This window comes from Condylura cristata, unplaced genomic scaffold (genome assembly GCF_000260355.1).
Source record: "Condylura cristata isolate star-nosed mole 26May11 unplaced genomic scaffold, ConCri1.0 scaffold00002, whole genome shotgun sequence".
NCBI classification, from domain to species: Eukaryota; Metazoa; Chordata; class Mammalia; order Eulipotyphla; family Talpidae; genus Condylura; species Condylura cristata.
The window spans coordinates 81,937,645-81,963,030 of NW_004567103.1; the positions used below are offsets into that span (position 1 = coordinate 81,937,645).

General features: G+C 49.5%; 1 protein-coding gene across 1 annotated transcript in view; it reads right to left on the bottom strand.

Moving 5' to 3' along the window:
• Positions 1 to 16,425: 16,425 nt before the first annotated feature.
• TFCP2L1 (transcription factor CP2-like 1) overlaps positions 16,426 to 25,386 on the bottom strand; it is a 58,638-nt gene continuing 49,677 nt past the window's right edge. Inside the window, exons 14-15 of the mRNA XM_004674726.2 lie at positions 23,274 to 23,325; positions 16,426 to 22,442 (exon numbers count right to left, since the gene is read on the bottom strand). Coding sequence (XP_004674783.1) covers positions 22,396 to 22,442; positions 23,274 to 23,325 — 99 coding nt within the window. The 3' untranslated portion in view covers positions 16,426 to 22,395. The remainder of the gene's footprint in view (positions 22,443 to 23,273; positions 23,326 to 25,386) is intronic.

Below are 25,386 nucleotides of genomic sequence, written 5' to 3' on the forward strand. Positions count from 1 at the left end.
AAAAAGCATCCCTAACCTCAAGACTGGGTATGGGGCCCTTTCCAGACTCCAGCCAGCACCCTGTCCCTCCCCATCCTCTCCATGTCCCAGACATCCTTCATTTTAAAGGACTAGTTCCACTTTAGACAGCGCGTGCCTGGAACCAAGACAGTGTCTAATTCAGATCTGTGTTCAGATCTGTGCATGTCTCCAGCTCGGGGCTCAGTGCTGTGAAAACACTATGGTGAGATGAGGACCCTGCTTTGGCAGCTCCCAGTGGTGCAGGAGAGGGAGACAGGTGACTGAATCGCTAGCCTCCACGCAGTGTACAGGGCACAAGGGGTACTGAACACACCGTGGTCAGGACCAGTGTCCCGACCCTCCCAATCCCCAGACCTCAGGCCTCTGGCAGCTGACTCCCTTGAGCCTGGGGCCAGGATCTACAAGAGCTGAAAGCCCAGTGTTCCTGCACAGATTTGTGAGGACACAAGCGGAGAGGAAAAGCCAGGCAGCTTAGGGCCAGGGCCCAAAAGTATGTTTGTGGGAGCTGGGACAGAAGGTGTCAGGCCTGGGCCATCAGGGTTTCTGTAGAATGGAGGCGCAGTGGACGTAGGTGATGCAGAAGCGGGCAGATGGAGAGGCGGAGGGAGGGATACTTGGCAAGGCCCAGATGTGACATCCCTCACTGGGTCCTTGCTCTTCTCCGAGCACCTCCTTGTGTGGGCTCTGCCCCAGGAACAAGCGACACAGCAGTGAGGGGAATGAATCCACTCCCCATGTGGCTGCCATCTTGCTGCAGAGACAGTCAGCCCCACATGCCAAAGGGATCTAGAACCATCTGGTCCTCTCTGGTATTATAAAGCAGAATAAAGCAGGGAACCAGGAACCAATAGTGTGGGGGAGGGGATTAAGTTCCTGCCAGAGGAGATGAATCTACTCAGTGACCACAGGAGTGCCTGTTCCCATCTTCCCCACCTGTGAGAGCTGAAGAAGGACAGGAAGGAGCCTCCCAGGCAGAGAATGGCAAGTGCAAAGGCCCTAAGGCAGGTCATAAACAGAATGTTCCAGAAACAGCAGGAGGTGGGTGGCTGGGGCAGGTGAAGGGGAGGAAGGGAGGGGAGAGGCTCCTGGAGAGGAAGACTGGGAGTCCCAGGAGGGTTTAGCACAATCAGACCTACATTGTCCAAATCATGCTTCTGGCTCCTTGGTGGAGATTAGGCTGCAGTGGGAGGTGGGGGTGGGCCAGGTGGAGGTTGGGAGACAGTGGGAGGTGACTGCAGCACTCAGGGCCACATCACAACTCTTTTTTTTTTTTTTCATTATTATATCAGTTTATTTTTACATATTTTTGTGCATTTTTCCATCTCAGTTGCAATCCCCTTGGGTTTCCCATCACCAAATCACCCATGTGCCATTACTATCGTCCAGCCACATCACAACTCTTATGGACCCCAGGTCCATAAGAGGTTCTTTATGAACCTCTCCCTTCAGTTAAAAAAAAAAAAGTTAATTATGCTTTATGCCAACTCTGGTGTAAAGATGAGTATATGTTATTTTATTATTACGTTCATTTTTCTTCTAATTTCTGTGCCCTGGCCACTTTGCCTGCCATGCCCAGAGCAGACGTAATCTGATTTGGGAGGTAGAAGAAGCTGTGGGCAAGAGGTCAGGAAGCCCATTCTTGTTTTTTGTTTTATCTTAAGATTTCTTTATTTATGCATACAGAACTGGGATACAGGCCAGAGATGCAGGAGGTGGGAGGAGTTACCAGAGACAGAGTAGAGAGCAAAACAGCCAGATTGACAAAGTACACTGCTGAGGGGGTCAGGAGAGGTCTGCTGTGCCATGTGGGCACCTCCCAGGCCGGGGATTGAGCTTGTGCTTAAGTGGCTGTGGCCAGCTTTGTAGAGCTGCAGTTTAATTTGTTGCACCACAGGGAGGGCCCAGGAAGCCCATTTTTGAACCTTGGCTTGTCCCCATTTCCAAGTCAAGTTCTCCTGGAATGGTGGCCACATGAAGACAGAGCAGTGTGTCTGGGCACTGTGCTCTGGTCCTGGATGCAGCCTGGCACACAGGAACCCATCTGTCCCTCTCCTGTATCGTCACGGGCTGTGCAGGGTTGAGTGCCTACATTTTGAGCCTCTCTAAATACATCTCTGTTTCTTGCCATTAAAGGACTTTGCAAGTTGCCTGACAAGGTGCAACATTTAAGAAGGGGGAGCAGGATTGGCACTATCAACGACAGCTATGAAGGAGGAGGAGGATGTGGACAGAAAAGAGTGAGGTCCCTGCAGAAGAATTGCCCAAAGAACGAGGTCTCTGGAGAACTGCTTGGCGTGCCCTAGTGACAGAGCAAATGACTTATTTAGTGAGTTCCCAAGAGCCTCAGAAGGTGCCGGTCCAGGCCCAAGACACTAAGCAGTGAAGAAATGACCGCCAGCAGAATCCCAGGCTGCATGGGGGTAAATACCCTGCCTCCTTTTTTTTTTTAATTAATTTATTTATATATATTTTACATCAGAGTTCATTTTTTTACAATGTTTGCTTTCTTTTCTCAGGTGTAGTCCCCATAGACTTTCCACCACCGATTCACCCGTGCACCGTCCCACCCTCATGTTGATTCTTCTCCCTTCCCTTCCCTGCAGAATATCTCTGACTTACAGCTATTCGTTTATTTGTTTTGTTGTGTTGTGTTTTTTTATTGCTATTATTTTTTCCCTGATCCCTTATTTGGTTTTCCTATATTCCTCTTATGTGAAATCATCTGATACTTTTCTTTTTCCTTCTGCCTTACTTCACCGAGCATAATCCCTTCCAGCTCCATCCATGGTGCTGCAAATGACATTAGTTTACCTCTTTTGAACAGTGAATAATATTCCATTTTGTATATGTACTATGTCTTCTTGATCCAGTCATCTAGTTTTGGGCCTTTGGATTGTTCCAAATATTACTTATTATAAATAATGCTGCAATAAATATAGAGGTGCAGGTAGCCTTTTGATTTTATATTTTTGTGTCCGTTGGATAGATTCCTGGGAGTAGAATTGCTGGGTCATAGGGTAGGGAAGTGCAAATCAAAACCACAGTGAGATTGACACATATTTTAAAAAAAAATACAGCAACAATAAATGTTGGCGAAGATGCGGTGAAAAAGGAACTCTCCTACACTGCTAGTGGGAATGCAAACTGATCCAACCACGGTGGAAAGCCTTGCTTCCTTTTCAAGGTACCTGGATCCCTTCTCTGAAGGATGGGCACAGGGGCTTCCTCCCCTTGGTCTGATTTGCCCTCTTGGGTCCCAAGGAGGAGTGGCTTTGGGTAAAGGGCTGACTCTACAGCCCTTAGCTGAGTCCTGGCAAGGTGGGGGCAGCATGGAGAGCCCTTAGGTGCTTGGCAGGGACCCAGGCCACAGAAGTTGGGGACTGAAATTCTGATACTCCTGATAGCTTACCTTTTCCCTCCTCAGTTTTCTCATCTGAAAATCAGAGCAATAAGACCTACCCCATGAAGCCAGTTGTGATTGCAGAGACGATGATGTGCCAGGCCTGGCAGGCTGCCGGCCCTGACTACTGGCAAGTTCCTGATTTCTTCCTTTAATCTTTCATGTGATGGAGTGTGGTAGGTACTATGAGCACCCAGACTTCCCACCTGGGGGTGAAAGACTTACTTCCAAAATGTTCTGGGTCTCTGCTATCCCTGCAAGGATTGCCAGGTTCTGCCAGGGTGACAGACACCCAGTGACTGACTGGCAGGGCGTAGAAAAGTCTGGCTGCCTCTTGGACCCTCACCACTCCCCACCACTAAATCTCAGTCTGCCCTCTCCTGCTTCCCCCCTCCCTCCCCGTCCACCATTGACCTCAAGAAGATTCCTATTCCATGTTGTAATTGCAGTTTGCTTCGTGAGAAACTCGAGGCCTCTGGTTCCCCAGTCTCAAGTCTGAATGTGTATACATACCTCTGTGTGTGTGTGTATGTGTTTACAAAAAAAAAAAATATTAGGTAAGCCTCGGTACATTACAAAACACTCCTTTATTCCTCTAAAAAAGTAATTCATCATAGACTTGTGAAAAAATGTTCTTCTAGTCTATTTTAACCTAGAACAGCCCCTCCCATCTTTCTATTTGTTGTGCTATTATTGACATGTACCATTATATTAGTTTTAGATATATAACATGATTCAATATTTGTAGACATTGTGTAACACTCACCACAATTAGTCTAATAAACATCCAACATCCTATAGTTAAAGCATTTTTTTCTTGTGATGGCGTCCCTAGTGGCATAAGGATTAAAATCTCAGCACTATCAAGCTACCACCATCCACTGTGGCCTGAGTTTGATCCCCCGCCAGGGAGATAACCCAGACAGTGCTGCAGACCTCTCCTGTCTCAGCCGCTGCTCCCCTCAGCAGTGTACTTCGTTGATCTGCCTGTTCTGCTCCCCACTCTGTCTTGGGTGAAGCCTCTCACTACCCCAACCACACGCTTCTGGCCAGCACTCTAGTTGTTGTATGCATAAATAAATAAATAACACTTAAAGAAGTCTACTCTCGGCCCTCCCTGGTGGCACAGCGGGTTAAATCTCAGAACTGAGAATCTAAAAGCCGCTTCCGCATGAGTTCGATTCCCGCCTGCCCCGGAAGTGACCACATGGTGCAGCAGACCTCTCCTGACCCGCCCTCTGCTCCCCTCAGCAGTGTACTTCGTCGATCTGCCTATTCTGCTCCCCACTCTGTCTCTGGTGAAGCCTCTCACCGCCCCTGCACCTCTGGTGTACCCCAGTTCTGTATGAATAAATAAGTAAATCTTTAAAAAAAAAAAAAGTCTACTCTCTTAGCAACTTTCAAATACACAACACAGTACTAACTAGAGTTCCCAGGTTTCCCACACACCCCCACGGCTTTTTGACTTTACAACTGGGAGTTTGTACCTTCTGTTCTCTGGTCCATTCTGTCCATGTCCCCTTGCCTCTGGCAGCCCCCAATCTGTTTTCTGAGTCTGTGACCTTGTTTTTGTCGTTTAATTCACCATAAGTGAGATCATAAAATATTTTTGTCTATTTCATTTAGCACAATTCCCTCAAATTTCATGCCATCATCAATAGCAAGAAGTCCCTCCTTTTATAATTGAGCACGATTTCATGACACACAAACACACCGTCCTAGTTTCTGTATCCATTCATCCGCGGACACTCGGCTCTTCTCCATGTCTTGGTAAATAACGCAAGGAGGTGAGGGGGCAGCTGTCTCTCCCACAGTAGTGTTTTCCTTTTCTGTGGATAAACACTTGGATGTGGAATTGCTGAATCATATAATTGTGTGCTTTTGAATTTTTTGAGGACGCTCCATACGTTTGCACCAATGTGCATTCCCCCCAACAAGGCACCGGTTTCCCTTTCCCCATGTCCTCACCAACACTGAATATTTCCTGTCTTTTTGGTAACAGCCTTCTCACAGATACGCCACACTGGCTGCTGGTGCCCTGGATTTGCACTTGCCTGCTGCTTGGTGATGTGGAGCTCCTTTTTGAGTCCTGGCTGGTCACCTATACGCTTCTGGAAAATCATCTATTCAGATCCTCTGCCCTCTTTTTTATTGGATATTTTGATTGAAATATATACATTTTAAAATTTTGAATATGAACCTTTTACCAAATACAAAATTTGCAAATAGTTTCTCCCATTTCTTCCTACCTTTCCAATACAAGTTGCCATTTGTTGATGATTTTCTTTGTTGGGAAGAAAGCTTTTGATTTGATGTGACTTTTTTTTTTTTTTTGGCTTTTATGACTTTGTTTTTGGTGTCTTATTGAAACTATCACAAAGAACTACCAAGGGCCTTGTTGTTTATGTTTTTCTCTATGAGTTTTATAGTTTGAGGCTTACATTCAAGTTGTTAATCTACTTGGACTTAATTTTTGTGTCCAGTGTAAAAAAGTAGTCATTTTTCTCTTTTGTGTGTAACTCTCCTATTTTTTTTCAACACGATTTATTAAAAAGACTGTCCTTTCCCTATTGGATATTCTTGGTTCCTTGTTCATAGATTAATTGACCATAGGTGTGTGGGTTTATTTCTGAGCTCTCCTTTCTGTTCTATTGATCTAAGTGTTTCATGCCACTAGTTTTTCTTTAAATGGTGAGTCCTGCTGGTACATTTAAGCCAGCTCCTAACTTACTAGTACTTGATTTGACCTCAGCAAAAAAACCACTGCTTGAAGTGAGTTCTTGTATGCATAAATAAATAAATCTTTTTTTCCAAAGATTTATTTATTTATGCATACAAGAACTGGGGTGCAGGCCAGAGGTGCAGGGGTTGTGAGGATTCAACAGAAAAAGTGGGGCCAGAACAGGCAGATTGACTGAAATGCACTGCTGAGGGGAGCAGCAGATGAGACAGGAGAGGTCTGCTGCGCCATGTGGGTCACCTCCCTGGCTGGGGGTCGAACTCATGCTGCAGTGGCTGCAGATAGCTTCATAGTGCTGCCCTTTAACCTGTTGCACCACCAGAGCAGGGCCTAAAGTGAGTTGTTTCTAGTCTGCAGAACCCACAACATTGGTTGGGAATTGCTCCGGACAACTTGTCAGCTGTCTTCAATTCACTGGGGCTACTAGGTCTCCACAGCCTTTATTGATATCCATGGGTCCCGTATGCCAGCCCTGGGCTAGAGCTAGGGCACTTGGAATGAAGGAATGAATATGATATGTTCCTGTGCTCTCCAGGAGCTATGGGCCTAGTGGGAGAACAGGGCAGAGTTGAGCACCACAACTGGGTTCAGAAGCCCTGGGGCTGGAGGAGCAGAATGAGGGGTGTCTTGCCTAATCTGGGTTTAGGGATCAGGAGGGCTCTTTGCTGCAGTAAAGGACTGGAGATTGTCAAGCCAGACAGGAGCATGATCAGTGTGGAGTTCAGACACTTTCTAGACAACAGGAAGGAAGGGCACTCCATTATAAGGAAGCCACAAAATGGGACCCTCTCCAGACAAGCATGCACTTTTCCCCATGCCATCTCACAAAACCAGGCCACCCTCCTTGGGTGGTAGGTCCCCATCATCTTTATTCTATGGACTCAGAATCTAAGGCCCAGAGAAAGGCCAGGGGCCGATCTGCCCAACTCGTCCCCAGCTAGCCAGGTGTGAGCTGAAATACCTGGTGGTAGGCAGCTGGCACTTGCACCCAAGGGTGGGCTTCTGAGCAGGCCTGGGCAGAGATCTGTTTGCTAGTTATTAGCCAGAGGACACAAAGGGGCCCCCATGGCGGAGACTGCTTTTTATTCCCCCAGAGTTCTCATCCACAGCAGCTTTGATGGGGAAGCACAATGAAAACTACGCCAGCCTTGGCCTAGCATGGTTGCTGGGATGTGGGGTGGCTTGTCCCAAGGGGTGGGGATGCCTGCACCCCCGGTCAATCCAGCACTGGGAACTGAAACCATGCTCTGCCAACTCCAGTTTATGGAAGAAAGGCAAGTGTGTAAATGGAGAAGACAACAGAACTTTCCAGCCCACTCCAGCCCATAGTACTCCAGGGGCGGGTCCCTCTTGTGCAGAACGAGCCGTTCCATTTGTTACGCATTTCTCTTTTCCAAACCTGTTTTATTGTGAAGTACAAAGTGCATGCACAAAACAGACACACAGCTCAATGATTTATCACAAAGCCAGTGCCCATTAAGTCGCCCTGCAGGGAGGGTCATGGAGCTTTGCAGCCCCCTAGAGCCACCCCCAGCCTTGAATCCTCTTCCACTGCCCTGACCTGCCTGGAGAAAGTTGACCACTAGCCTAACTTTATGGGATCATTCCCCTGCCTTCTACATGACTTAACCACCTAAGCGTCCCCAAACCCTGCCTAGGTGTGCCTGCCTTATGGAATTTGAAGTTGTACAACGTATCTTCTTTCTGGTTTCTTCCACTCTCCGCCATCACTGAGACGCCCCAATGACAGGGTGATGCGCCTATGTTTCCATCCAGAATGCTGGTTATGCACAGCCTCTGGGGCCCCCTGGCTGGCTTCTGGTCTCCAGGGCCAGCGCTGCTGCCAGCTCACTATGCCTGCTCACACTTGCACATGTAAATATGCAAATCAGGACTGACACACTGGAGGACCTCTCGTGTGCTGGCCTGGCCTGGGAAAGTCCCACCCACCCAGCACTTCCAGAACTGAGTTCTACCACGTGAACTGTGTCAATTTGAAAAGATACTTGTTTTTTTTTCTGAGACTTGGTTTTCTCCTCAGACAGATGGTGGTAATAACCTTGACCTTGCAGGACAGTCGTAAGAACTAAGGATGTTCCAATAAGTGTGGGTTCGTGGTAAACACCACTTCTTAAAGTCATTAAAAATTTCCTATTAAATATTCTCTATGACATGTGTTGATAAGCAGCTGTTTGTAAGGGCCCCTTGTCTGCTTTATATTTGACAGCATGATGTTATCTGTGAAACACCACCTCAAAACCCAATTCAGGGGCCGCCCTCTGCAAAAGGGCTCTCTTCCCTGCCCCTGGTCACTGGTGCTTGAAGGAAACAGGAAGAAAGAGCCTGCTGCCTGGGCAGGCGAAGCTCTGCGCCCAGCTGCTGTCTCAAGTCTTATGCCAGCAAAAAGCCCCACCAGGGCCTCAGGATTTTCCCTTTGCCCCCTGGATTCCACCAGCCCAGAGCAAAGCTGACAACTTAAAAGTTACAAGAAACCTTTGTGCTGTGAATATTCTGCCATTGAGACCTACCCCATGGGATCATGCACCAGTGTCAGAGAGAAGAGCAGCCTGAAAGTGACATCTCTGGAAAATGCCAGCAACCAGAACTGTGGCCAAGGTTGGCTGGTGGGATTGAGGACAGGGTCCTCAAGTCTGTCTGGGGTAACCTGGGCCTCTCTTCCTCACCAGGCTGCTCTGCCAAGAACAGGACACATCCTGTCTGGAAGCCAGGCACCCTGGGGAGATAGCGGTGTCCCTGTTCCCTAGCCTGGTTCTAGGCCCTGAGTCTGTCCCAGCTAGGATAGCTCTTTAAAGTCAAAGTACTGAGAATCTGACCAGGTGAAAATCAATTTTTTTTTTAAAGATTTATTTATTTATGCTTACAGAACTGGGGTATAAGCCAGAGATGTGGTGGGATGAAAGGATTCCTCAGAGACAGAGTGGGGAGCAGAACAGGCAGATTGACTGAAATACACTGCTGAGGGGAGCAGCGGGCAATACGGGAGAAGTCTGCCATGCCATGTGGGTCAGCTCCTGGCCGGGGATCGAACTCATGCTGCAGTGACCGGAGAGCTTCATAGTGCGGTGCTTTAAACCCATTGCACTACCAGGGAGGGCCCTGGAAATCAATTTTAAAATATAGGGGACAGTGACAAAAATAAATAAATTAAATGAAGTGCAATGTTCTCGTTTACATGAACACATTATAACTGTATTATCTAATCTGCAATTTCTTGCAGAGAGCAAGTCCCACTAAGTCCCCATGACTTAAACAGAATTTGCACACAGGTCCCCAATGTCACTCTTGCCCTATGTCTCTGGTGGACCTCAAAGGAGACAAATTAGGGAGGTGGGCTTTGGGTTGTTTCCTTTAAAATAAAGATAAGCCACCTGGCCCCTAAATCTAAGCTCCCGTTGTCAACAGTTTCTACCCAAATCACGCATTGTCAGAATTCAGCTCACTAAGCACTGTCTAGAGCAAAAGTGGCATCCCCAAAAGGAGAGAGTGTGAAAAGGTGGGACCCCTGACTGTGCGGCTGAAACCCCACATTTGGACCTCCACCCAGCTTCTGGCCCAAGAACTTACCACAAGCGAGTCAACTTTTCTAAGTCTGAGGTTCTTCCTGGGAGAACAAGACAACAACAGCCCTGACTCACAGGGTGTGGCGGGACCAGGCCGGCGGCAACACGTGTCTTCAGTGTATTCCAAAGCCCCAACACTCCTGTTGTACCACACTGTCCCCTGAGAGAGGGAAGATGCGAGCCCAACCCCCTCCAAAGCAGGCAGGCACTGTTCATTGTCAGCCCCACCCTCTTGCACAGCCTGATCACTGGGGCCTCCTTCACCAACTTCACCCCATGCAAGGAGGCAGCCTCCCCCAACCCCTACTCTCTGGGTCCAGCACCGCCCACCCCCATACCAAGACCCTCAGTGGCCAATCCATCCCAGGAACTACCCCGTCCCAGGCACACTCCTGGCATGGCTGGTGAGGGGAGGGCCTGAGATGAGGGCCAGTCCCTGACCTGAAGATCTGGGCTGCTGGGTTCTGTCACCACCAGGATGGCCCACATGTCACCAGGGGACCTCGGCATGTTCCTTCCATGCCGTGGGCCTCTTAATTTCCCCAGCAGTAGCAGCAGTGACAATGAAGTTTAGACCCGATCTGTTACACACATCCTGCTTCACACAGCCCGAAATGTGTCCCCAGAGTCCCCTCATGAGTCCATGGCCCCCAACCACCCCAATCTGTTTCCTCAGGGCAGTTCTTAGAGTGAGATGCACTACTACAAGCTGTCTCTTAAATGAAACTGGTTTGCACTGTTGACTCTCGAGTGAACGCCTTGGGGTCCTCTCGCCCCCCTCTCTTCATATTCTGTGCCAGAAACATGCAGGACCAAAACAGGCCAGGAGCCCAGCCTGCTCCCAGAGGGCCTCTGTGCACCCCGCAGGGCCTCTGCCACCCTCAGCGGTCAGTGTTTTGTACACAAACATGCGTGATCGGGCACTGGAAACCTGCAGGCTGATTTGTCTTTCCAACAACAATCCTGTTATTTTTCTTAAAAGCACTGGTACACACTCTTGGGGTGAAGAGGCCATTGTAGGTCATAAAGGAACCTAGAGGCTGCTATCATTTTCTCAACACCTACCTGGGATGGAGGTGGGGGGTATAGGCCGGCCAGTCACCCTACTACACCCCATCCCTCTATCCAGTGCTCTGCAGGCTCAGAACGAATTTTTTTTTTTTTTTTTGTATACAATAGCTGGGGTTCAAGCCAGAGGTGCAGGGGTAAGAGGACTCACCAGAGACAGAGGGGGGAGCAGAATAGGTAGATTTTCTGAAATACACTGCTGAGGGAGCAGAGGGTGAGTCAGGAGAGGTCTGCTGCACCATGTGGGCCACCTCCCTGGCCAGGGATCGAACTTGTGCTGCAGTGGCTGCAGACAGCTTCATAGTGCTGCCCTTAAATCCATTTCATCACCAGGGAGGATCCCAGAACCACTCGCACTTAAAAAAGAAAAAATGACCTTGAAGATCAATCCATTTTTGTTTTTCCTTTTAATTTTTTGAGCTATTATGAGTGCCTAGTTCTACTTACTTATAGGATATGACTATCATATAAGATGATTTTAATTTTTTGAGGATATTTCCAACTGATTTATTTTCTAATAATTAATAGTGCTGTGCTTTTTACCCTTGGAGTATTCTTTTCAATATTACCTTTTAGATACTTTTCAGACAGTAGAGGTGGTCTTTAGGCCCCTTAAACTCTTAAGTCACCTGTTCTGCATAGTGAGAAGCTGTATCTCTGGTAGGTCTCTGTCTCTGAGTCTGTCTCCTCATGGACAGCGTGGAAACTCACAGCAGCCAGATGAGGTGACTAAGTGTCAGGGAGGAAACACTCTTCCTCTACACTCATGCTCAGTGACTGGGAGCCGACAGAAAACAAATTAGCAAGGAAAAGCCAAACTTTTATTCACATACATAGGCAGGGGTTCACAGAGAAACAAGATTCAAGTCACTCGAGGCAGCTAGAACGTAGCAGTTTTATATCACTTAGTAGGGGAAGAGGAGGAGAGAGAGCACCTATGACTCTTAGGAAGGATAAACAGACCCTGAGGAGAAGATGGAAAGATGTCAGCTCTGCCACTAAGTCTGTTACCCGATTTACATGTGGTCGACGTCTCAGGTTCTCTCTGGAGATAGGAGTCCGTTCCCCGTAGTTGCGACACTCCCAGGAAGGAGAGTTATGACAGTTGAATTCTTTGGGGAAGCTCTGCTTTTAGGCAGGTAAGGAGTGTTCAAAATAAACAACACAGCTCTCACAGCGGGGTGTTCTGGACCCCTGCAGAAGGCTGTAAGGTTCTTGGCAGGTCCCTGGTGGGGCAGGCCTATCCATGCTGACCCACCCACCCCTCAGTCCTGTGCTTGGGAGCTTCCCCACCCCCTCTCTCCCATCCACATTTCCCATCACCTGCTACACAGCCCTGTTCTGAGCCCTCAGCTAATAAATGAGTGGGCGCCCCATGCGGCACACTGGCTAGTCCTGGCCCAGGACAGGCACACATTCAGCAGGGCCTTGAGTCCCCACTCGCTCCCTGGCAGTCACCAAACTGCCATCACGTGCTCATGCAACACACTTCTGGACAGCTGCTGGGCTGGAGTCCAGTGTGGCGTGATCAAGCAGCCAAGTTCCTTCCTCTGAGAGCACTGCCTAGTTGAGAGAGAGGCAGACACAGAAAGCGACACTTCTGCCTGTGCCAGGTGTCTGTGGGGTCAAAGGAAGAGCTGGGTCTCGCAACTTCTTGTGACTGTTTATGCCAGGAAAGAGCTGGGTCCACAAAGGGAATGGAAAGACTGTGGAAGGAGAGAGGGAGGGAAGGAGAAAGGAGATAAATTATCTGGATTCCCCCCCTTCCCCCCCCACATCTGCCTGTCTCTACTCTGTACTTATTTGGGACCCTTCCCCCACCCCCACTCCATCTCAGCCTCCAGATCATCAGATAGCCCAATAGCTGTTCCTGCCCGATAAGCTTTCTCCAGATAACCCCTTTCCCTTGTAATTGAGTTTAAATATTGATCCAACACAATCAGGGCAGGTTAATAATCAACCCCAATGAGCTCCTGGAGCTCCTGGCCATCAGCTTTCTTTCCCAGAGTAAAGCCATAGGTGCTGCGGGGGTGCAGCCTCCCCTAGAAAGCGCGGGGGACAGATGCAGGCTCTCTAGTCCTGGCTCTTCCCCTGACAGGACGGGCCCCTGAGTGGTGTTCAAAAACCCTGTCCAAACAGCATGAAGGCCCCAGGACCTGCCCTTTCCAAGGGCAAGGACCAGGTGAAGACAGAAGACTGGATGCTTTGGGAAGGGAAAATAATCTAGCCAGGGAGGGTAAAGGGAAACCCAGTTCTGTTCAGTCACCTCACTCACCTGGGAGAATGTGTCCACACACCTTTCTTCCAATAGCTCCTTTCCTCACCCTGGCTGATGTTGGGGGTTTGGTCCTCGTGAGTCAGCCCAGTAGGGCCCACCCTGTCTAACACACACCCAGTGGAATCTGGAGCCTGCTGGCCCCAGCCCAGATCGTGGACGCCCCCCACTGGAGACTGCCTGGTCATCTGTGCTCTGCCTATGTCCGTCACATGGGAGCCACCCGGGGGGCCCGGGAGTGCTGGGTGTGGTGCAGGCCCAGGGCAGACAGTGGGGTGGATAGTTGGCGGCCTCCACGCCTGCATCCAGAAGGACTGTGGGACCCTCCTGGGCCCCATAAACAGATTTCACAAATGAAATCACCTTCCCCTAAAGTAAGGCTGGAAATCCCACAGGAGACACCCCCCCCACACACACACACACACATACTCTTCAGGTTCTAAGATGACCTGGAGTCAACAGAATCCTATTTTTTTTCCCAAGGGACCCCCCTCTTTCAGCTCACACTGAGGTCTGAAACTCCCAGAGGCTTCTTCAAGGAAAACAGCCAAGTGCCTCCAGGCCAAAGGTTCTCCTTCCATCTCTCCTATCCAGCAAGAGCTCCACTGGGAATCAGTTGAAAGGTGCATACTCAGCCCCTCCCCCGCCAATGGAGGTCTAGATGCTACCCACCGCAGTCCCATGAGGACTGTTGTTGGTTCTGCTCTTCTAGGACATGACTCTAGGTAAATTAGACCCACTCAACCCACAGCACAGCCCTGCCCAGTAGGCATGACTAGAATTCCCCTTTTGCAGATGAAGAGACCAAAGGCAGGGAGAGCTAAGTCACCTTGCCCAAGATCACGAAGCTGAAAGCAGGTCTGACCCCATTGTTAAGCACTCTTCCAGGGGTTCTCCAAGTGTGTTCCCTGCAGCAGCTACATCAACATAACCTGGGGACTTTCTTAGAAGAAAAACAAGTCCTCAGGCCCCGGCTTAGATGTACTGAGTCAGAAGTTCCAGGCAGGGACCCCAGCCGTCTGTGGAGCAAGACTTCTGGAATTCTGATGCCATTTAAAGAACACATCTCACCCTACTGCCTGAAATGGAAGCTCACGGAACTCATTCTGAAGGCTTCTTGCCCACATCATGGCTAAGGGAATGTGCTGGAAATTGGCTGCCTTGCAGTGTGGCTGCCCGTGGAAGCCCTCTGGGCCTCAAGCTATACCATAGTGGGGTTCACCACATCCCCTCTACCCCACTTGCCCAGTTCCCTCCATGGCTGATGGGAAAAGGGGCAGCTTCCAGAGGGCCCCGACACTGTAGGCCCTTCTGATAGGAAGATCTGCCCAAGGTGAGCTGAAAACACTCTGGGCACACACCTTCAGGCTCTGTGGCCTTTCTAGTCACATCTGAGGCCCCTGTTGGGACAGGGGTCACTGCAAAGGTTGGACAGCCAGCAGCCAAGCCAGAAAGGCAGAGAGATGTGGGGTGACTCCCAGCCCTGACCCCAGATGGTTTGGAGGCCTTGACAAGCTCCCCAGTTTAGCACTGAGCATTGGAGCCAATCCCATCCCTGTACCAAGAACACACACCAGAACCCCCACCCCCAAGACCTGCAAGGACCTGAGTCTGACTGTCAAAGTGCAGGGCACAGCTCCCCCAGGGGGCCAGTACCTCAACTTGGCACATGAGGTCCTGCAGTTCTAAAGGAAACGTGAATTGGAATAGTATGAGGATTATTCTTGAAACCCATTACAAGGTGGGTGTACCCATTTTCATGAAAAACTCAGGATCAGCCCCTCATCTGACCTGCCCCTCTCTGGCACGTCCTCTTTGCTTCCCAGCTCAGAGTTGCTGCTGTTTCCGGGGGAGGCCCTCCTGTGCCCAGCTCTGTGCTGCCTGACACGCACCATCCCAGGTCAGCCTCACCAGCCTGCAGGGAAAGGGGTGTCCCTGCTTCACAGATGAAAACACTGATGGCCAGGCAGGCAGGCTAAGAAGCTTCCTCTGAAACTCAGGCGCAGGTATGCCCAGCACAGCAGGGAGGAGGCCTCAGAGGAGGGGGCTCACAGCCCTGGGTGCAGAGCACCCCCATTTGGTTAGAATGAATCACTGGCCCTCCCTGGTGGTGTGGTGGGTTGGGATGCAGCACTGCAAGCGAGCTACAGCCACACTCAGTACAAGTTCCATTCCCTCCCTGGAGGTGACCCACATGGCGCAGCAGACCTCTCCTGACCCGCCCACTTCTCCCCTCAGCAATGTGCTTTGTCAGTCAGCCTACTCTGCTCCCCACTCTGTCTCTGGTGAATACTCTCACCGCCCCTGTACCTCTGGCCTGTAACACAGTTCTATACGCATAAATAAATCTTTTCTAAAAAAAAATGGAGCACTGAGGACAGAAGAGCTTGGAAGAAGTGTGGTCTGCGTAGGAAAATGTCAAGCTTGTTTAGGAAGGCTGGTGAGTGGCTCACAAGTTTGCAAACTTGGCCCTAGCTGGTGACAAGGGTCTTGAGTGGTGGCATAGCAAGTGTGCCCACCACAGTGCCCAGCACAGCCCACCCACTGATACGTGTCGATGTCCCAAGACCTCCCATTAGGAAGGCTACTGTCCAAAATGGACAAGTGCCGGTGAGCATGTGGGCACACGCGAACCCTGTGCAAAGCTGGTGAAAATATGAGTTCGATGCCCAACCTGGAGGTGATCCACACGTCACAGTGAAGTGCACTGTCTTATTTTTTTAAGGGTTTATTTATTTATTCATACAGAACTGGGATACATGCCAGAGGTGCAGGGGCAGTGAAAGGATTCACCAGAGACAGCAGGGAGCAGAGCAGGCAGATCAACAAAGCACACTGCTGAGGGGAGCAGCGGGCAGGTCAGGAGAGGTCTGCGGCACCATGTAGGTCACCTCCCGGGCAGGGATTGAACTCATGCTGAAGTGGCTTTAGCTTCTTAGTGCTGTGCTTTAACCCACTGCACCACCAGAGAAGGCCCTGTCTTAATTATTTTTAAGTGTAGAATTCAGGGGCATCAACTACTGAATGCATTCATATTATGCTACCAACATCCGCCTCCAGTATCCAGTATTAGATTCTTCACTCCCCAGCTCCTGCCAGCTGCCTTTCTGCCTCTCCTGACCTGCCCACTGCTCCCCCCAGAGTGTACTTCATCAGTCAGCCTGTTCTGCTCCCAACTATGTCTCTGGTGAAGCCTTTCACCGCCCCTGCACCTCTGGCCTGGACCCCAGTTCTGTATGCATAAATAAATAAATCTTTAAAAAAAAAAAAAAAAAAGGAAGAAGACAAAGACCAGAGGCACAGGAGTTTCTTACAAATGAGTTTTATTTTCATTCTGACCCAAACACAGACCCCACATACAGATTGCTCGTCTGCACAGCGGTACAGTAACAAGTGCAAAATATGCTTTATTTCAGGTACAAAAACAACGTGGCAGTGTGACAACTTGTCTTGACGCCCACCTCCCCATGACCTATCACTCCCACCTGACACACCCAAGGACTATATACCCCCAAAAGATACTCCCACCACCTCTAGAAAAGTCACCCAATCTGGAGATAGGTGGGGAAGTCGTATTTTAAGAAAGAAATCACTTTAAATACATGACATTAGAGAAAACAGTAACCAAGTTATTACCCAGCAAGGGGGAGGCTGTGGGGAGAGACATTCAAAACAATCCTTTTCTGTCTTTAACAACCAAGCTCCATCAGTGTTCCCTGCACCCCAGGGTGCATTGAGCCCATTGACAGGACTCAGAATGAAAGCTGGAGCCACACAGGAAAGACCCCCCACCCTCCACACCTCCCTGCATCTGGGAGAGCATGGGGTGGACCTGGGCACAGATCTAATTTCTCAGGCTGGATTTCCTTACCTGGAAAACTGGGCTGCACAATTCCCAGAGCAGGGTGGGGATCAGACGTGACAATGGCAAAAGCACTAAGTCCGAAGCAGCAAGGCCAGCCAGCACTGCCTCGCTGTTCCCTATGGTCATCTCTAATGGAGGGCTGGATGGCCATTCCCAGTCACTGCACAGGGGGAAGGAGCAAGAGCCCAAAAGGTCAACTAACAGGGAGGGCGGGACCACCCCAGCTACAAGTTGGACCCCAGTAAAGGGGATGGCATTTGAGGTACCCAGCTTCTCCCGAGGCCACACCATGAAACTGGAGCCCGTGACACCATCATGGAGAGCCGGGGCTCCCAATCGAGAGCTTGAGGCAGCACCAGCCTTTCCCTTTGCAGGTGGAAAAGCAGCAGAAACAAGGGAGGGGTTCTTAGAACCCTCGAGGAGCCAGGAGGTTCATGTTCCTCAAGGTGCCAGTAAGAGGTGAAGGTTAGGTGGCAGCTCTGGGCACAGAAAAGGTCCCGGTCACCCAGGTCAGAAAGAAGGACACAATCTAGCACAACTCAGTGACCCATTAACGCCAGCACAGAGTGCTCCCCACATGCAGCTCCCTGAGCAAGGTCCAGCCCCAAGGCCCTCCAGGCCGCTAGGGATGGTAGACAGGCGGGAGAAGGGCGAAAGATCAGCTCTCTGGCTGGGGACCTCCTTGGGCCCCAAGAGAGCAAGACTAGCAGGCAGGGAGACGCACGGACTGTGGAGCTGAAGCCTTCTCCTACTTTCAAAGTGCAAAACAAAATGCTTTTATTATTTAAAGAAATTCTTATTGTCTGGGATCTTCCTCAAAACAAGTCCTGTCTGGGATAACGACAGGCCTAGTTCAGTGGGTAGCAAACGTTATCTGCAAAGGGCTGGACAGTAGATACTAGAGGCTTTCGGGGTAAAGAGGCAAACTGATGTCAGCCTAACAGAAGTTTCCATAACTTATTTGCTGATAATAACTGAGTACATTTCTTTGTAATACAAATACAGGTCTACTCTTGAGAGAGGTTGGGGGGAGGGGTACGGGGTAAAGTTAATTGGGTTCAAAATAATGTTCCCGATTATGAAAAAGACCACAGAGCCAGGGTGAGTAGGGGCAGCAGCTACAGTCTGGCCCCGGATGAGCATGTGTGGATCCTGGTGGGGAGGTGGGGGAGGGGGCAGTACAAAGTGATCGAGTGGGCTGGTTCTGCTGAAAGAGCTCCCTGTCACCTACCAGCTTACCCACAAAAGCCCAAGGACTGGTCTCCACACTGCCCCTTTGCAAAGGGACACATTTGCTTGCCCAGATAACAACCTGGTCAGCCTCCTCCAGCCATCAGCTGTCCCGAACAGCAGCTAGTCCAGCCCTCACAGCTATTTCTTGGACACTGCCCCAGAAGGTCCCCAATGTGGCAGTTGTTGGTGGGGGGTGGAACAGGGTGAGGTTATACCGGAACATTGCCACACCATTCAGACTCATCTGCAGGGGAGGGGAAGAGGAAAGCCCAGGAGTCTTTGCAAAGAGGTCTGGAGAGTTTAGCAGAAACAGGAAGGAGCTCTAGGGAGGACCCTGAGTGGATCCCAGGAAGGAGGCCCAGCGGCAGCGCGCTGACTAGTATCCTCAATGCCCCCAGGCCCCAGCAAGGTCTCACTGAATGTCCATGGCTCTAGGCCAGGCCCCACCTGAAGGTCCCACTGCTCTGTTCCCAGAGGGCAAAGGGAAGGGGTCCCAAGGGGAGGGTGACCAGAGTTGGTGTACAAACACTTCCTGCTGACTGGCAGAATCACAGAGCAATGACCAGAGGGGAGAAAGTGGATGCAAGGGGAATGTGTGAGGCCAAGCCCATAGGCTTGCTTTTAGTCCTTGTCAGATTTCAGCTTCCAGAACAGTGTTCCTCCCTGGAAGGGACTTACTTGGGGTGTGGGTTGCCCTCCACTAAAGTACCTTTACCCTAAAGAGCCGCATCAATAGAGCCCAAACCAGGAGGGTCACCTAAAAGAACAGCTTGACCACCACATCCAGACAAGATGGACACAGACCCAGGAGAGGGCGGAGCCTCTGTGCACACTACCCTACATGCAGCACGCAGCTACAGAGCTGCTCTCCACGGCTGCCAGCCTCAGGCCACCCGGGAATACTCTGTGACCATCCAGACCTACAAATGCAATATTCAGCCCAGTTCTTCAGCGCTAGACTGCTCCTTAAGACATGGCCGAGAGGCTGTGCTTGTGTCAAGGTGCGCGCGTCACAGCTAAGCAAAACGCACAAATGGCTCTATGGACAGCCAAGATGTGCACACACATGGCCTGCCTGCCCCCGGGAGGACTGACGGAGGGGAAGTGACAAAAGCCCCTCAGCTCTCAGATTCTCCATAGGACTGAGCCACCCCAAGGGTCCTTAACTTAAGGGAAGAGTGACAGACCCAGGGACTCAAGTCAAGCGCTGGCCTGGGGCCCATGGACCTGTGACTCTAGTTCCCTTGTCAACTTCTCCAGAGCCTCAGACCCTCAACCTTTGATGACCAATGCCCCCGGAGGCCCCGCCCCATCCTCTGCTTTTCTACCTTCTCTAAGAGCCTCCCTCTGCTCTACTGACAAGTGAAAAATAGACTTTTCCTTTTTTTTTTTTTTCACTAACATGTTAATGATTTTCAGAACTTAAGTTACTCAGAGCAGCCCCTGAAGTCACCCTGGACCTGGAAACATGTGGCTCTGCTCGCTCAGCTCTACTCTGCAGCTAACAGAGCCCCTTTTGGGTTAATAGCTCTATCCAAGGAGCCGCAGGCTGTCTGGGCAGGTCACAAGGGCACCCATGATGTTTGCTTAAAGGGACCCCAAGCCAAACTTCAAATTCCCCACTCTATCCTGATCACCTGGTCCTATTGCTCTCTCACTCAGAAGCTCCATGCCTTTATTATAAAGGTGCAACCCGTAAACAGGAAAAGGTTTACCACAACCTTGCAACATTCGCCCAACAAGGAAACATGATAGCATTAAGGGTTTCTGGTTCAAGAAGGTGGCCTGAGGACATGACAGTATCTTCTTTCCCTCTGAGGATTACATTTTTTTTTTTTTAACTACTGCTGCCATGGAGAAGACAAGATCTAGGAAAAGACAAGGTCCAGAACACATGGGATAGAGGGATTGCCTGAACCATCAGCCCCAGACCTCTGGATTTGGAAGTCATGGCAAAGACAGTGGACAACAAGCACATGAAAAGCTGCTCAACACCATCAGCAATCAGGAAGTGAAATCCAAACCATGATAAGAGAGTACTTCATACTCACTAGAGTCTAATGGAAAAGACATATAATATCAAGTGTTAGTGAGAATGTCGAGAAAGTGGAACCCTCTGACACTGCTGATAATAATGTAAAATGTAGCTGCTTTGGAAAATAGCCTGGCAATTCCTCGAAATGTTAAAGTTATTATATGTCCCAGCAATTCCATGTCAATGTATATCCCCAAAAGAAATGAAACCATATATGCACACAAAAACTCATACAAATATGTTCATAGTAGCATTATTCATAGTAACCAAAAAGTAAAAGCAATTCAAATAGCCATCAACGAATGAGTAGATATACAAAATGTAGCCTATCCATACAATGGAATATTACTCAGCTATAAAAAAAGATTGCCATGTTCAACATGGATGGTGCTTGAAAACATTATGCCAAGTGAAAAAAGCTAGCGCAAAATACCATCTATTATATGACTGCATATACATGAACTGTCCAGAATAAGTAAATCTATCTGGGAAGTAGATTCACGGTTGCCTAGGACTAAGGGAGATGGGAGAGAAGGTAAGAAGTGATTGCTAAAGGGTCCAGGGGTGAAGAAATGTTCTAAAATTGACTGGTGATTTGAAGAATTTATACAAAGCCACAGAATTAAATACTACAGATGTGTAAACTGTATGGATGTGAACTACATCTCAGTACAGCTGTCACCTAAGCCCTCTACCCCTCCCTCAACAAAAGAAGTTTTAAGAACCTATCTTTACACTGTGAAACACCACACCTGTGTCCCAACATTACTATGAACAGAGCTCCTCCCCTCTCAGCAGTGTCCTGGTCAAAATGACAGTTTTCCATCACCACCCTGGCACTGTGTGACACCAGGCAGGTGGCTTTGGCCCTCTGATCTTCAGTTTCCCCACCTATAAAACAAGGTCTACCCAGTTTCTATATCTTGACACAGCCTTTGACACAACCCTATGTTCCACCCAAAGCCCCACTTCAGGAGCTGTGAAATCCTGCTCATTTGCTTGTATGGTTTCAACATGCTTTGGAAAATGAACCCAAATTAGAGGAAGTGGCAAGTGATCTCTGCTGCTCTGGTATAGCTCACTGGCTCCAGGAAGCAGCCAAGACAAGGACTGACTGCAGAGTCTACGAAATTTCCCCAGCTAATAGCATGAAGAAAGGTGACCCAACCATGGCCTCGCAGACAAATGCCCTGACCACACACACTACAAATGAAAAAAAAGATAAGCGTGTAAATGTAGTGGATCCTCGTAGAAAGCACTATGTCCCTAGGGAGCCTGGCGAGCTTCACAGTGATTAACTAGACAGGGCTTGACTAAGGCCCTCCAAGAGGACCTGGTATCAGCTGATCAACAAAAGGCCCGTTTCCTGGCTCTCCTTACCCAAGGTTACTTAGGAGGAAAAAAATCATACCATTCGCTCAAGAGGAACCATTTTGCTCTCATCCCTTTAAGACTCATGTGAATGTGCGTGAAGGTGGTCTTTCTGCCCCCCTCGCCCTCCCGAAGACCAGGCAGGCCTGGGACTGTGTGCCAGGCTCAGCCGCACACTGTGCTGTGTGTCCCATCAGCGCAGAGACATGAGCCCGCCTCTGGGCTCCCAGACACAGAACCTGAGGAGGAAGGTAACAGTGAAAGAAGCAGAAGGCACAGAGTAAACCTACTCCCATCAACCCGTGCAAGCCCAGGAAAGACAAGTACGCAGCAGGGCCACTGAGGGGGACAGCAACAGGGAGGCCGAAGAGGGCAACCTGCACCCCAAATCAGCGGTGCTGCTCCCAGAGCCAGTGCCAGAGAAGGTGCGGAGTGAGACAGGTTTTCTGGAGGCAGGAGTGGTTGAAAGGGACCAACACAGGCGACCCAGTGAACTAGTTTCTAAGTGAGGGTGAGAGGGTTTTAGAGGGTTTTGCCTTCTATGTCTCGAATGGCGGGGCTGGGGGAAAGCACAAAGCTGAAGGCCAAGAGGAAGGGACAGGCGCGTCACTGGCCTTCTGTGCGCCAGAGACTGTTCATCCGAGGGCTTGTGCTGGTTGCTGGTCTGTAGCTTTCACGGGTCAGGTAAGGTCCCTCCCAGCCTCAGCTTGCTGGGTGAAGTCGCAGCTTACAGTGGGGCAGTTTCTAATCCAAAGGGGTCCCGTGGGGCTGAGAGTTGAAAATAGCTGCACCGCTACTTCTTCTGCTCAGAGGCCACATTTCAGGATGATGTGGTAGCCGTCATTGCTCTCGGCTGCAAAAGAGAAACACTGGGCATTTTACAGCAAGAAGACATTTGGAAGTCACAGAAGACACGGCAGTAGGGTGCCAGCAGAAGCCCAGCCATGAACACGGGCAGAGACCACCAAGACAAGGCCACCCAGAACAACACGTGAGGACAAAAGCAGAGATTTCAACACATGACTTTGCCTTTGCAGTGCTGTTTCCTCTCGACACCAGGCCTTTCCACCACAGCCCTCAGCCCAAGTCTAAAGGAGGTTTTGGTCTAAGTGTGGCTGACAGCTGTAATGGTCCCAGGCTTCTGCAGGGTCGACTGGCTGGATCCAGAACAGAAGGGAGGGGGGCAGTCTCAGGGCGTGTGGCCTAGGGCTCTCATGCTGACATCTCCACACGCTCACCCCTTCACCCCAGGACAGCCACACTAGTCTTTCCTTTCTCCCGCCATGAGATGCTTTCCTCTGGTGGGCCCCATGTCAACCCCCCACTGTCCCCCCAGGCGCGAGCCTCTGAGCTGCAAGTTCTGCTGCTCTACCCCCTGCTTGCCCTTCTTTGAAACCCTCATTTTAGAAAACTCAGCCATGTCTTATTTCTATTTGGCCCCAAGCTCACAGGGAACATGTTGTTGGCCGAGGTTTCCCCTGGATTGAATTTAGGGTCAAGCTCAGTGGTTCTCCCACTTCCAGGAAGAGGTTTCACAGGAAGTTAATGTTTGCTTTTTCCCCAAGGATTCCCCAGTACCCTTCTCTGGAGAAGCCCACAGCCCACTCACCAGCCTAGCTCTTCCCTCACACCACTACCTGGGGCACAGTCAATATTCCTCAACTAGACAAGAAAGGGGGCTTACCTTTTAAGGTACTGAGGATAAAACATGATTCATCTTGGAAATTCTGCACCATCTGAAAGACACAAGAAAGACCTCATCCCTTCAACAAGTCCGTAACATGAAAAGCCTCGGGATATTCACTGACCACTTGCAGCTATCAGAAACTACAGTGTGCAGGACCATGGATGGTTATGCTTAACTTTCACTAGGAAAACATACTGAAACACATGTACAAAATGATTACAATGTTAAATAACACAACAACATAAAAGTCAAAAAGTTGGGAGGGGAGCAAGCTGTTAACATTTGATTTTGGACACATTTTGGTTGTTTTTTCCTAGTTACTTGATCTACCTCACAGCATGCACATGGGTGAGGTCCTGTGCCCAGCAAGGTGCACATGCATGTGTAGTGGCAACAGCTGAAAGCACAGAATAGACTTAAACCTGGTAATGAATGGACCTTGCCTATTGGGGACTGAATGTAGAAAAACCCTGTGTTTTTATCACCAGTCACCTTTCTGGTGACCTTGATAAAAGTCACTCTTCCTGCACATGGTCTCCATGCCCTACTGTAAAATGGGGTTGTTTTGATGATAAAAAGTGTGTGTGTGCATGCACATGCATACACACACACACACACACACACACCAATATATATATACCCCTATACCTATATACACACACCTGTATATGTATGTATATGCATGTGTGTGTGTATATATATATATATTCTGTACATACACACACGTATATAATGCCAGAATGTGGGGCAAGAAGGCCAGGCACCCACTGTGGCTAAGGTTTTCATCTGTGGGCCATTTTAGAAACTGTCCATGAGGTCTAGTATAGATGACCATACACATCTCTCCCCCAGACAGACCCCGAGACCCCAGCTCTAGGGGCCCCTGCCAATCAACAGCGAAGCACATGATGAAAGCGCGGCTAGTCCCACCCCCTCCTCCTCAGCGGGGCCCTGGCCTGCAGCCACACCTCCGTATGTGTCCATCTCAAAAATAGACTGTGGAAGGAAAGAAGACAGTCACAGGAGAAAACACTTACATGACACATTTCAGAGACAAAACTAACATACTGAAGAGGGACAAGGAATGAGTGACACAAAATTCAGAGCAGCAGGTGGAGACGTGGGGTGGAAAATGAAAATAGCCCACAGGAGGGCTTCTTTTAGCATGGTGGTATTAAACCTAAGTGCAAGTATATGGGTGCTGTGGTCCCCAAAGTCTACGATACATTCCAGATACTCTGCATATGTATGCGGTATTTTGCAATATCAACTTAAATAGTATTAAAAATATACACAAAACACACACATGCTAGCCAACACAACAGCAAGATCCCTTGCTAAATTAAAAACTGCAACCTACCTTTTACTGCCTGCTCTGGATTGCTGCCCCCAATCCATCCACCTGTCACCCCAGCTCCTCCCCACGGCCTAATGATGCATGCAGTACATTTATTCCATACTGCTGGCCTGCTCCCTCTAGGAGTCTTGGCAGCCCAGCCACTTGGGCATGCAGAACCCTAAGCAGAACCCACACAGGCTTAATCAGTAACTCCCTTGTTTAATTAAGTCCCCTTACAACCCAGGGGCCGACTCCGTGGCTGGCCAGGCTGCCTCCAGCGCTCCCGGCAATTAAGAACCAGAGGTTTCCAATTGATTCAGGGTTAAGAGGCAAGGAGACTTTGGGGAATAAGAATCACCTACTTAGCTGAGGTGGCATTTGAGCTCTGTTCTCTGCTTCACTTGCTTAACTGCCTACTCTTGGGGGCACAGGGCAAGCTGGGGAAGGAACTTCCTTCAGGGACCCATGAAATTGCAAGGTTCTGCACATTCTCGGCTTTTGTCTTCTCAAAAAGAAATTCATTCTGAATTGCAAAATGACAAGTTTTCCATGCCACTGCAACTGCCCATTGCTCAGGGCCCTTTAAACCTTCTACAGTAAGCTCTGGGGTCAAGGATTTGGAGTTTCAAGGAAGTTATCTGTAAATCGGGACTAAACAAAACAGTTGCGTGAGACCTGAATGTAATGCTATGGAAGGAATTCTGAATCAGTGAAAACAAATATCAAGTTCCAGATAAATGTGCAGCTGAATCTTTGTGTTTTAAAACCCTA